The 13270-nt window shown below is 42.5% G+C and overlaps 1 protein-coding gene across 4 annotated transcripts in view; it reads left to right on the forward strand.

Annotated features, from left to right (window-relative positions):
• LOC147883364 (arginyl-tRNA--protein transferase 2-like) overlaps window positions 1-10804 on the forward strand; it is a 53458-nt gene extending 42654 nt beyond the window's left edge. For 3 of the 4 annotated variants that reach the window (XM_087399648.1, XM_087399649.1, XM_087399651.1), the window contains 2 exons: window positions 9842-10145; window positions 10312-10804. In XM_087399648.1, the coding sequence (XP_087255774.1) occupies window positions 9842-10145; window positions 10312-10434 (427 nt within the window). In that variant the 3' untranslated portion in view covers window positions 10435-10804. The remainder of the gene's footprint in view (window positions 1-9841; window positions 10146-10311) is intronic. The other variant, XM_087399650.1, reaches the window with a different exon arrangement.
• The last annotated feature ends 2466 nt before the right edge of the window (window positions 10805-13270 follow it).

Genomic DNA, 13270 nt, shown 5'->3' on the forward strand with positions numbered 1-13270 from the left:
TGAGGATTTGCCAGAAGTTGAGGAAATGGATGAGCTCCTGATTCTTGAGTAGATACGGTAGCATAAGGAAAGAACAGTTCAAGGTAAAGTGTCTCGTCGCTACTTGGTGAAATTTAAGAACTATTCTTTACTGCATGCGAAGTGGTTGGAGGAGGGGGAAATGGCAGATGTACCCTAGGGTTTGCAGCTTCACCTTGAAGCTTTTCAGCTTGACCCGACCTTGGTCGAGGTTCCTTCAGATTAAGCAGGGCGCAAGTCCACAGTATAGCCTGGTCCTCAAGAGGGGGTAGTACCGCCTCCTTGTTGTGGACATGCCTAGATGTCTAGAAGTCGCTTGGTGACACTATATGTTTCACCTGAGGTACTGAGCTGATAGTATATCTGCTGTGGGACTTATATGACTAGCGTACTAGTCACTTCGATGTGTTTTGCATTGATGTATAATTTATTATCCATGGCTTTATAGATAATATATGCAATGTTGGTTTTGAGGTGCATGTGAACATATGTGAATCTGATCAATTCTTTTGTTCATGTACTTCATCAGTTGATGGCAATCTAGGACGTTTGCCTTGTGTCAAGAGGGGGTATGTCATGAGGATGTGAATTCTAACGTAATTGAGTTTACACGTGAATACCTTGGACCTTGGTGGCATGGGAATTTCGGGAATGTACGTGTATGAGGCTCGGAGAATTAATTCCTAGATGCCCTAGGCAAATTGTGCACCTGTTGGTGTATTAATTGTGCCTTAGGGTAGTTTTCTGGCGACCCCAGAAGAGTGGTAAAATCCATTTACTATTTTGGATTAAAATGTGCCAATTGTGTCCAGGGGCAAAAAAAAGCCAAATTCAGGTGCACCCAGGGCCAAGTCAGGTCAGTTGCAGGCTTGCAGGCATCCAGAAGACTGAATCACACATTTTGTGTGTGCAGGAGGCTGCCAGGAAGTGCAGCAAGTTGATTTTGTCTGTCCACAGGCTGATTTTGGGTAGATCTGGCTAGAGCAAATTTGGTCTGCCAGCTGTTCCGGAAAATGATCTGCTAGGGTGAATTCATCTAGCAGGCCAGAGAAGCATGGCGATTTCATCTGGAGCTGATTCCTGCTGGTTCAGGTGCCAGGGGAGCAGGGAGATTTCATTTGGAGTGGATTCCTGCTAGTCAGGTGCCAGGGGAGCAGGGCGATTTCATATGGAGCTGATTCCTGCTGATTTCTGGGCCTGGAAGCAGGGCGATTTGATCTTGGGGCTATGCAGGTGGTTCCAGAGTGTGCCAGGGAAGGGGTGAATTGAGTCGTGGCAGTTTTGGGCTGTTTCGGGGCTCTTGCATGCTGGACGATTTGCTTTTGGGGCCTTGCGGGTTGTGGTTTTGTTGTTTGGCCTGCCTTTTGTTGTAGTTGGGGTCTGTTGCTGGGTAGTAGAAGGCTGGTCGTTGTGATGTTAGGCCGGGGCTGCTTGGCCTTGCTGCACATTGCAATTCACTGGTTGTCAGTCGAGGGGCACCGTAACAGCCAAGGGCTGATGTGCTACCCTTGCTTGCCAAGGTATTGATGCCATAACAGCTTGGCGGGGTTGAGATTGTTGGGCGATTTCCACTGTGAGAGCTGAAGGCAGTTTGCTAAAGGGTTATGCTTTGGGATTGGATGCTTGTGAAGTAATGGCTGGCTGAGAATTGCTTAGAACAGAGGTAACACTGTGAACTGGATGTCTACAGGAAGGATTCAGTGTTTGGTAATCTGTTTTCAGTTGAATAAATAATAAAGAAATACCACAAGGGGCGCCAGCTGATTTGGGGCCAATCGGTGTACTGTGTTTTGTGCAGGAGCATTCCAGCTCCCTTGTGTTATGGTTTTGCTGTGGGTGTTTTGCTAGTGACGTAATACTTGCTAAGTTGTGATTTTACTGCCTTTATTTTATTACAGGCCGGTTGAATGGTAGTCTTTGTCACAACTCCTTTAGGCATCGTAGCTTCAACAGTAGTGGGCTGCTCTTCTTATCAGCAAGGATGATGCTCCTATGTTGATGAGCCACCAGGTCCCCTCCGTGTTGGTAATTTGTAGGCAAGGTCAATTCCATTTACCTATGTTGATGGTAGAGACAGCCTATCCCAAGGGGCAGATCTTTTGCACTGTTGGCTATTGGCAACTAGTTGTGCAATCAAAACCCAACAAGATGAGTTCTTCAAGCAAGCTCAAGAACTTTTGGAGAAAGGCTTGGTCCGACCTAGTAGCTCTCCCTTTTGCTCTCCTATCTTGCCGGTCCTCAAGAAAGATGGGATTATAGAGCCCTGAATAAACGAACATCCATTTCTCTATTCCTCGAATAGATGACATTTTTGATCATTGTGTAGGATCCACGATTTTAAACTGCATAGACCTTAAGAGGGGCTATCATCAGGTTTGAGTGTCACTAGAAGCACCTGAAGATATTCATAAAACCGCATTTCTTTAGGCTTTATTTTTAGTAAGCCTTACTAATGTACCGGCTACTTTTAATAGGCTGATGGAATGATTATTTAGAGACCAGAGACCATTGGGAGTTCTTAATAATTTGCTTTGATGACATTCTTATTATCAATAAGAATGAGGAGGAACATAGAGACCATGTTAGTATTCAGAGTCTTTTGAGAAAATGCCCTTTTGATCAACAACAAGAAGAATGAGTTCTTCCTGGTAGAAATTAAATTCTACATCATATTATCTCCAAAGACGATATTGTAAGAAATCCTAGATTTACTATATTTAGAAATGTGCTAAGGAACAGAAAGGAGACTGAAATAGCAGAGAACAAGGAATAATTGTATTGCTTGAATGTCTGTAGGGTATCTGTTGTGTGTCATCCATACAATTGGGCCTCTCTTACATAGAGAGTGAAGAGTCACACATGAAAAGGTGTGTACTCCAAAGTGTATGTGCATGAAGAGGTGTGTACCCCTTGTGAAGGGTGTGACCCTTGATGAGAGGGTACATTACAATAGAAGTGTCTCTTCAATAGGATGTCTCTTGTGAAGGGTTGTGCCTCATAGGAAGTGTCCCATCGAAAGGGCATACCCTTCCATAAGTGTCCATTCATCAAACCATCCATAAGTCTAGAAATAGAGAAAGGAATACGTCACAGATCGTGACATCTCCTCCCACTCAAAATAAGACCCTGGTGGAGATAATGAACTAATGCAGAAAATATCACGGTAAATTTTGAAAATACTGCTGTAAAATGTCAGAGTACTGTTGTAAGTCTTCATCAGATTGCCAAGTAGCGTCGGAGTCGTCCAGATCTCCTTTAGAGAGAGATGGTCTATCTTGACCACCGAGTCGGCTCCCATGAGATAATGTTTCCAAGAGCGATAAGCATGTACAACAGCAAGAAACTCCTTATCATAAACCGGGTATAGGGTTTGGATATCAGAATGTTTATGGCTGTCAAAAACAATAACTCTGTCTTCTTGCATCAAGACTGCTCCTGTAGTGATGTTGGAAGCGTCGGTCATGACCTCAAACGGAAGGTTGGGGTCAGCAATAGCCATAACTGGTGTGGTAGTGAGTGCTTGCTTGAGTTGTTGGAAACTATACTTTGTTTCGGGAAGCCACTGAAAAACTGCTGTGCTTTTCAATAATTCGGACATAGGAGCTGCAATTTCGGAAAACTGATAGACCTTTGTATGGTTTGCCAATCCGAGAAAAGAGCGGACATCATGAACATTCTTAGGAGTAGGCCAGTTTCGGATTACCTCGATCTTCTTGGGATCTACAGAGATGCCTTGAGCTGAAATAACATGTCCCAAATATTCGAGTTGGGTCTTGAAGAACTCACTCTTCTCAATGTTGATGTAGAGAGAATTTGAGCGGAAAACTTCAAAAACTTGGTGAAGATGTTGTTTGTGCTCATGTAGGGACCTGCTGAAAACGAGGATGTCATCGAGATAAACGATGACGAACTTATCGAGGAAAGGCCTGAAGATGTCGTTCATGAGTGTCATAAATGTGGCTGGGGCATTGTTTAACCCAAAAGGCATGACCAAAAATTCATAGTGTCCATACTTTGTTCGAAAAGCTATCTTGTACTCATCGCCTTCTCGTATGCGAATTTGATGATAACCTGAACAAAGACTAATCTTTGAGAATTGTGTTGTGTGTAGAAGTTGATCGAAGAGGTCATCGATGCGAGGCAATGGATAGTTGTTTTTGATAGTGAGCTTGTTGAGGGCTCGGTAGTCGATGCACAGGCGCATTGACTTATTCTTTTTTTCCACAAGTAGTACAAGAGATCCGAAAGGGCTGTGACTGGGCCGAATGTGACCTTTGTCGACTAGTTCGGTCACCTGTCTTTGGATTTCTTCATTTTGAGTGTAAGAAACCCGATAAGGAGGTTTCGACGGTGGATTACTGCCGGGAATAAGTTCGATTGGGTGATCCACTGGTCGTCGAGGTGGTAACTGCTTTGGCAATTCCTGTGGAAAAATATCCAGGTAGGGCTGGAAAAAAGGTTGGTTGAGGTATTCAGGAGGATCCTTTGTTGGTGTCTCCTCTACTGTCGTAACCAACAGAAGTGAAGTCTTTACTTGACATTTATGAATCCACTTCTTTACTTGTAGGGCAGAGGCAACTGGGGTTGAAGGAGAGTCCCTAGAACCAGTTAGCTCAATAAGTTTTCCCTGGTGGACAAACTGGATAGTATGGCTGCGAAAACTGATTGATGGATCATAGTCGTAGAGCCACTGTTGTCCAAGTATGACATCGTACCGAGAAAGAGGCATGATGTCGAAGTTCAACTTGTTTGTATAGTGTTGGATGCGAAAAGACAAGTTTTTGATCCTGGTGTTGCACAAGAAAGTAGTTCCATTTGCGAGTTCAATCTGATAGTCCATGAGACTAGGACTGGTGGTCAACCGAAGTTTGTCGACCATAGAACTAGCTAGGAAGTTATGAGAGCAGCCACTGTCGATGAGGATAGTGACCGTTATTCCACGAATCGATCCTTGAACACAAAGTACTTGAGTGGCCAGGGAAGGTTCGGGGTTGCTGGCAAGGCTCAGGTGGATGGTATTTGCCATTTGAACAGCTTTGCCTTTCTTGTCTTGTGCTGGGATAGCATCTTCTGTCTTGGAAGTGCTAGGTTCCATATTGGAATTTTGCTTTGGTCGCTTGGGACAATCGAACCATCTATGGTTGCCTGTACAGATGGTACAAAGTCCTTTTGTGCTGGAGTTGTTCTTCTTGTTAGTGGCCGCACCTTTATGTTGGGGATGTCGGTAATGACTTTGTGAAGAAGAAGAGGCGCGATCCTTGGAGGAGTGCTTCTGTTGGAATCCAGCATACGATTTCTAAGAATTCTGGGGATCTTGAGACTGTCGCTGACCTTGATGACCCGAGTTTTTTCGAAAGCTGAGGTTATCTTGAGGGCGAGTACCTTTGGCCATAGTAGAGTTCTGTGTGCGATTAGCACTCTGCTTCCCTGTGTTTTGGAAATCTGTAATGCGCTCTGCGTAAGCAATAGCGCTAGATGTGGTGGTGATGTTTGCTTTAAGGACATCAATGCTTAACGAGGGATTTAGGCCTGAGATGAAAGCATGAAGGCGATCATCCTCAGTTAAACCATCAATCTCCAGTACCAATGTGGTGAACTGAGAGATGTAGGAAGACAGGGCGCTTGTTTGCTCCAACTGGCAGAGTTTTGAACGTGCTTGGAAGTCCGCATTGGCAGGTATGAACTGCTTACGGAGCACGTGCTCAAAACGTTCCCAGGTTAATACACTTTTTCCGTCCTTTAAGCGTCTTTGCCACCATAGAAAAGCTGTATCCTTGAGGAGGGAGGCTGCCAAGGCGATCTTTTTGCCTTCAGTGAGGTCAACAGTATCAAAATACACGCGCAATTTTGCGAGCCATTGGTCAACTGTTCGGCGATTGCATTGACCAGTGTAGGCTTCCGAAAGTTTGATGTCAAGTCTTTTTAGTTTTGGAAGCTTGAAGTAAACGGTAGAGGGCACGTAGTTTAGTGTTTTTTACCTCAGGTGGGAATGAATCCACATAGTCGTCTGGTTGCGTCACGTCATCCTCTGTATGGGTGGTACTGCGAGAATCTTGAAGTTGTTGGACTTTCTGGACCAAGTCGGAGATGCTGTCCTGAAGCTGGGAAATTTAAAGTTGCAGTAGTGTTTCGACTTGTATGTTGACTTCAGGGGTCTTTTTTGGACTTGAGTCTTTGATCTCTGGAGAGGCTACACGCGAGCGTTGCGACATATCTGAGGTCCCCGTGAGAAAAGCACGAACCTGCGCTCTAGTTTGTACCATTCCTGGAAGAAGATTCGGGCTGCTCGCTGAGGTTGCTCATGTTGGAGGGGGCAGGCGAGGTAGGATGGAACCACCCATGGAAATCTGGTAAAGGAGGTCCTGTTTGAGGTAACACTGGTGATGTTGAAAGGGGTGTTACTGCTCGTGAGAGTACAGGAGTAGGTTGCAGAGTCCACGGACAGCAAACTCTTGAGGAATATCGGGTTGAGGAAGTAATGTAACTGAGGTGCCTCACGCAGAAGATATAGGGTGTGGGCCAAATCACTAGGAAGGCACGTGACACAGAAGACCCAAGATGCCAAAGCTCCGAAATAGGCTGGTTGTGCAATCTGAACACGATATTGTGTGGTAGATGATGCCCGAGGTGTCCTTGAAAGGCCGGGTGAATTACCAGGGGTTTCCATGCTTTAAGGGAGCGTCTTTCATTTGCTGTAATTGGATAATGACAAGAGAATCCTTAAAAGTAGAATGGAAAGAATCCACCTGGCATTGATGTAATCTACCAATTTGTTGCGTAGAAAAGGCCTGCAGATTTCTGTCCGGAGGTCCTTGTTGCAATGGGTTGCGAGGAGCAAATCTGGGCCTGGCTGTTCCGGATTGGAAAACAGGAACAGGGCGCATTTAACAGGCTGTCTTCATCGCGATAGGAGGGCTGAACCGCTGCTGAACTGGCAGATAAGGTGGCGAAACAAGGGAGGAGGGCAGGCTGTCAATGGCGAAACAGGCTGCAGGCTGGATCGCGATAAAAGGCGTCAAAGGCTGCAGGCTGGATCACGATGGAGGCTGGCGAAACCAGGCTGCAGCTTCCAAGGCTGATTTGTGGTAGATATGGCAGGCTGACGCTGATCTAGCGCTGCAGGCTGGCAGGGAACCAGGGCTGAAAACTGGCGAGGCTAGGGGCTGCATATGGCGAGGGGAGCAGGGCAGCGAAATGGCGAGGGCAGGGGCTGCGCAGGCAGGCCAACCTGTTTGACGAAAATCTGTACGGGTGTTGAAATGGATCGTCCCTTTTGTCTTTTCGTTTGTGCTGCCTACGTTAATTTAAAGGGTGGGTTTATTTGACCCTTGGGTAATCTAGGGTAGACCTAAGGTTTGGGGCTGGGTTTTCCTTTTTAACCCCTTTAGGTACCCTTTTATAAAAGGTGCTTGGTTCCAAAAGGTGTGCCTATTCGAAGGGGTGTGACCCTTGGAATAGGTGCACCTTTTCATGAAGGGGTGTGTCCCTATTTTTAAAAGGGGTGTCTCCACATGAATAGGTGTGTCCTTTTTGCCACGATGGGGTGTGTCCCTTGGGTGAGGAGTTAAGACTCTTCATCAAAAGGTGTGTCCGATGGTGGAAAAGGTGCGTCCCTTGGTTTTGGGATAGCCCAAGCACATGAAAAGACACGATTTTTGTTGTGTCCATTCACATCAACTCGTGATGTGTGGGAGATGGAGAGGCCATTGATGACTTTAGGCAGCTAAAAATTTTTACGCTCATTCTCTCCATCTCTTCCATGCACAATGTGCACGGATATCCTTCTAGCGGAAAGAGATGTATCAGATAGGCGCTAGAAGATGGAGGGCATTTCCTACAGGCAAGAGCGAAATTTGCTTTGATACCACTGTAAGAAATCCTAGATTTACTATATTTAGAAATGTGCTAAGGAACAGAAAGGAGATTGAAATAGCAGAGAACAAGGAATAATTGTATTGCTTGAATGTCTGTAGGGTATCTGTTGCGTGTCATCCATACAATTGGGCCTCTCTTATATAGAGAGTGAGGAGTCCACATGAAAAGGTGTGTACTCCAAAGTGTATGTGCATGAAGAGGTGTGTACCCCTTGTGAAGGGTGTGACCCTTGATGAGAGGGTACATTACAATAGAAGTGTCTCTTCAATAGGATGTCTCTTGTGAAGGGTTGTGCCTCATAGGAAGTGTCCCGTCGAAAGGGCATACCCTTCCACAAGTGTCATTCATCAAACCATCCATAAGTCTAGAAATAGAGGAAGGAATACGTCACAGATCGTGACAGATATCCAAATGGATCCAACCAAGGTATCCGGATGAGCTCATATAAAATTTAAATACACATGTTCAAAACCTGGTTAGCCCCTAGCGAGCTTCGGGTTAAGCTCAGCTTGTATAGAGATCACAACTCATGGATATGAGAGGAGGCTTCATTGATCCACGAGGCTAAACATGGATCGATCTCCCTCACTCGTCGAGGATTTTGATTGGGTAGTTCTGTGTTTTTACACCAACTATGCATTGAAATTGGACGGGACTAGGGCATACCTAGAGAGGGCCGCATTTGCACTTTATGCCACAGCTAGGATACCTCAATGGACCACGCATACTGATAGACGTCAGAGTTCTATCATGGGTTTTATGCCGCACAGCCCCATACATGATCGGAGCCTCTTGTAGACTTGGTTCCTCAGACAACATACAGAGGATCACCACAGTGAGGACACACCATCCTCTCCTTGGGATCAAACACTTTGTACTAGTGTTTTCTTGGGTGTAGCTCCACCCATTTAGCTCTGATTTTTTCAGTCTCATAGATCCTTCGGTCTTTCAAAGTCTTTTAATTAATAAAACTTCTTTCTTTCTTTGTTTCTCTCTCAGCTCTTTTTCTTTGACTTCATTCTGTTAAAAGTATCAATCTTTAAGATATGGTGCGTTTTAGTCTTATGAAGTATATATCTATGGGGCCTAGTGCACAAAGCAATTTCTTTAGGCAGTCAAAGAAGCATACTTGGCAGCTGCATGCCCTCCAAGGTGTGGCCAAAACCCAAGGTCCTTGCAGATCTGGATGTGTCCTGCTCGAACCATGACGATCTGCACCTGGGGCTTGTGTTTTGAGCAACATGTGCCTTGAATCGTACAGTCAGCAGTGCGTTGTTCCCAGAACTGCTTCATAGCTTGTTCATCAGTTGATCCCAAGGCATTGGCTAGCTCTCATCTGAAGGCTTGTCTTTGGGCTATTGGTGCCATTTGAATTCTCGGCCTGGCAGGCGATGCTGCATGTCTCTTGAAAATTACACTTATTCACCTTGCTTCGTCAGTACTTTCATAATATGAAAGCGGTATTACGATGCCATCGTGAAAATTGAGAGTCAGATCATCATGCACAGAAGCAGAGAGAGAGCAATTCTGAGGAAAGATGATGAAACTGCCCAGATTGGTCATGTATGACATTGGTGGACATAGGTTGCTGTTGCTGAGTTGGGCACATGTCACTCTACCTCAGAAGGGTTATTCTCTCCATATATTGCAGTTCTACTTGCTCACTGGAAGGTTCTTACATGAATTAGTTTGCCTTGCCTGAGAAATGGAGGACAGCTAAGGCACCACCTCTTCCTAAGGAGGAAGCCTAGAAAGAGGCAAAGATTACACAGTAATTCAGAAGATAATCGTGTACCATGAGTAGTGATTGAGGCTTAATTTCCCTTACATTCTTCTGAAAAGCGTGCCACGCAAAGGTGGTGTAAAAATAATAGGACACTGTTCAAGTTTGGGAGTTTTGTACATTCTTAGTTTGTTATAGCAGCCTTACATGGTTGAGCTGATGCAGGTGGGTCCCATTTGACATTGCTCGTCCTTTGCTCGACAAGCAAGCTTATGTCTTCCTGTCAGATTATTTGGATACTAGTACAACTCAGAGATCCTCAAAATGTTTACACTTGGAGCAGGAAAGATGTGTTGTTTTGGATGAAAATGAACAGAATGATGAGCCATGCGACATAAATATCAGTGAAGTGGAAAGTCGGAAACCAATTGAAATCGTTAAAAATACTGAACCTGCTAGTAGTAGCAAAGAGTCAGAAGATGTAAGCAACGTTCTATTGAAGCTAGGCAATCGATACCTGCAGTTCAAGGTAATTACTTCACTTCCTGATTCAAAGGGTTTTTGAATTTTTTTAAGTGAGGAGTGACATCATTTAGACTCTCGTGGTTACAGGTTTTAAGGTTTTTTTTCTTGGTGGATTAGTTATTTAAGGGTTTCTAAACTTTGGTCTGCTCATTTGGGATACCAACATGAAGCATCTACAAACATGGTTTTCTGTGCCACAAAAACAAGTGGATGCATTGGTGTGTGATCTTCGCAAATACTCCCAAGTTGTGGGACCGACTTTAGCAGCAAGAATGGCATATGCTTTAGGTTGATGAAGACATGGAGACCTCTTGCTTCAATTAGAATGAGGTGAAGGCAGTGCAGCCTTGACCTCTTGGGAGATGCACTCGAATTTCCCAATCTTGACCGGTGAGCTAATAGTGATGGCTGTTAGTTGTTGTAAGCATACCTTAACCAGTGAGTTAATAGTGATAGCTTAACGGGTGCGTTAAGAGTGATGGCTGTTAGCTCTTGTAAGCATGCTGTTCCCTGGATTAAAGTGGCCAGGAAAATCTATATTAATGTATGAGAATGGCCATGAAAGGCTATATAAATTTATGGATTCCAATAAAAGCATATGGCTTTTGAATTAAAGATATTTGTGAAAAGATACTGGTTTTCTTTTGTATGATACAAGTTGTTCTAGACCAATTTGTTGATGTTAAAGCTCTTTGGTCCACGTGTGTGTACTGGTATTGTACTATGTTACTCCTCAATACTCATATGTATAATATCAGGTTGCATCTCATAGTTGAGGAATTATTCTGCAATAGTAAGAGTGCTATTGTCATTGATTTTAGTAATGTAATCCTTTTACTTCTTGGTGACTTCGATAACAACGATGGGAAATTACTTTGTTTTTTTGTATAATTGTATATTGAAGGAATTTTTGGTTTGTTATGTTTAAAATTATATACAATAACGAGGCATTCGATAGAGCGAGCGAGGAAAAGCGAGCGGGCCCAAAAAAGCGAGCGAGCTTTTCCACAATTTCCTTATCGAGGTATTCAACATAGCTTTGTGGAAACCACTATTTGGGAAAATTGTCGAAAATAAAACTTATGTTACTATGTGTAACTATACCAATATTGCGAATTATAGTCTACCTTAACTTCCAATTGGAGCCATACTCACATTATGCAACAATAGTATGTGGTTTGAAAGAAACCGAATTTCCACTCCAAAGCGGATTCCATTACTGATACAACAATTCTTTTGCATTTGAAATGGGTCTTATTATCAAACTCCTTCAATAATCAAAACAAATGCGTTGCTTGATATGTTGAACTTAGTAACATAAACATCACTTCACCCATATGTGGGGAAAAAAAACTTTGTGTAGACTTCATAGCATGGGATTGCATCAACACTTATGACATTCAAAATGGTTCTTCTTATTAAAATGTTATCAACTATGAAAGAAAATGTTTAAAAATAGTTCACCCATATGTTGAAAAACCCAAGTGTCATTTATGACATTCAAAATTGTTCTTGCAACCATCCTGTAGTTCCTAGAGATTTTGCCCATACTTCCAACGACTTCCCTTCAACCACTAAGAGGTATCTAATAGTTTTATAGAACACTTGAGATATCATCACCTCCTAATACAAAACCATTATTACTATTTGTAGAACACTTGAGATATCATCACCTCTTAATACAAGACCATTCTTACTATTTGTAGAACACTTGAGATATCATCACTCCTTCCCTTCAGCCACTAAGAGGTACCTAATACTTTTGTAGAACACTTGAACCATTCTTACTATTTGTAGAACACTTGAGATATCATCACCTTTTAATACAAAACCATTCTTACGGTTTGTATAACACTTGAGATATCACCTCTTAATATAAGACCATTCTTAGTATTTGTAGATCACTTTAGATATCATCGTCTCTTAATACAAGACCATTCTTACTATTTGAGAGATTAATGGATTAAAGGTTTGAAGCTCATAGGAGACGAAGGAAGAGAATGTCAGTTTCGACATGAGGACAATAAAACTAATTGGAATATTTTGACTTATGTATTATACCTTTTTGAAGACTATGAATTTAAGTCAGTTTCAACATTAGGATGATAAAACTAATTATAATATTTTGACTTATGTATTATATATTTTTGAAGACTATGAATTTTAATGAGGAGAGGCATGCACACTACTTAGTACATACACTAGTACTACTACTAGCCTACGACTATTAAGCCTAGTAGCACCAGTGTGATTTTGAGCCTTGTATCAGCCTTTTGATAATTTTCTTTCATCTTTAGTGCAATAGAAATTATTCCTTCTATCAGAAGAATCTTGCCAAATTTATTCAAAGTGATGATTTTGTAGTCTACAGCCACTATCCTCTGACTCTCAAAAATATATTAAATGTGAGCACCCATTTATCTTGTTTGATCAACCCTAGACTATGCTGCGATAGGGCATTACTAGAACCAAAAAAAAAAGAATTGATATGGCGATGTTCGGTGTGAAATAACCAAATTAAGGATTTAATAAGAAAGAAAACAATCAGAATCAATAGACTATTCAATGGCTCAAATCTGCACATAAATTATAATGTGCCTCCCAACTCTTATGCATTCCAGCTCCTCATGTTTGACAACAATGCAAACAATAATGAAATCACATTATCTTTAGTTTCAAAGTAAGCAAAGCACCAAAAATAAATGCAAACGTATTGGATGACGAATAAATAGGTATAGATATAGATAGACCTATATATATGCATTCATAGATATAATGATGATTAAAGTTGGACGGTATAATAATATTATGTGTACTATCATTGGGATTAGGACTACTATTGGTAATATTGTATGTAGTAGTAGGAGAACTACCATTAAGGAACACTTAAATAAAATTACTAATGGTGGTGATAAAACTACCACTAGTAGTTTGGTAATTACCCCTAACATCTACAACAAATATTTGATGGGTAACTAGTATTAGGTCAAAAGGCCCCAATTGTGCTATAATAATGGACCAAAAAAGGGAGTGCTATAGCATCACCTAAGGGTCACTTTTTATCCATGAAAGAAACAAGTCGGTGCAACCTAGGTCATACAGATCTAGGTCATGTGGAGTGGTTCACGT

Source organism: Dipteris shenzhenensis, chromosome 28 (assembly GCF_047967505.1).
Source record: "Dipteris shenzhenensis isolate YYH24624 ecotype China chromosome 28, Dip_SZ_1.0, whole genome shotgun sequence".
Classification (NCBI taxonomy): Eukaryota; Viridiplantae; Streptophyta; class Polypodiopsida; order Gleicheniales; family Dipteridaceae; genus Dipteris; species Dipteris shenzhenensis.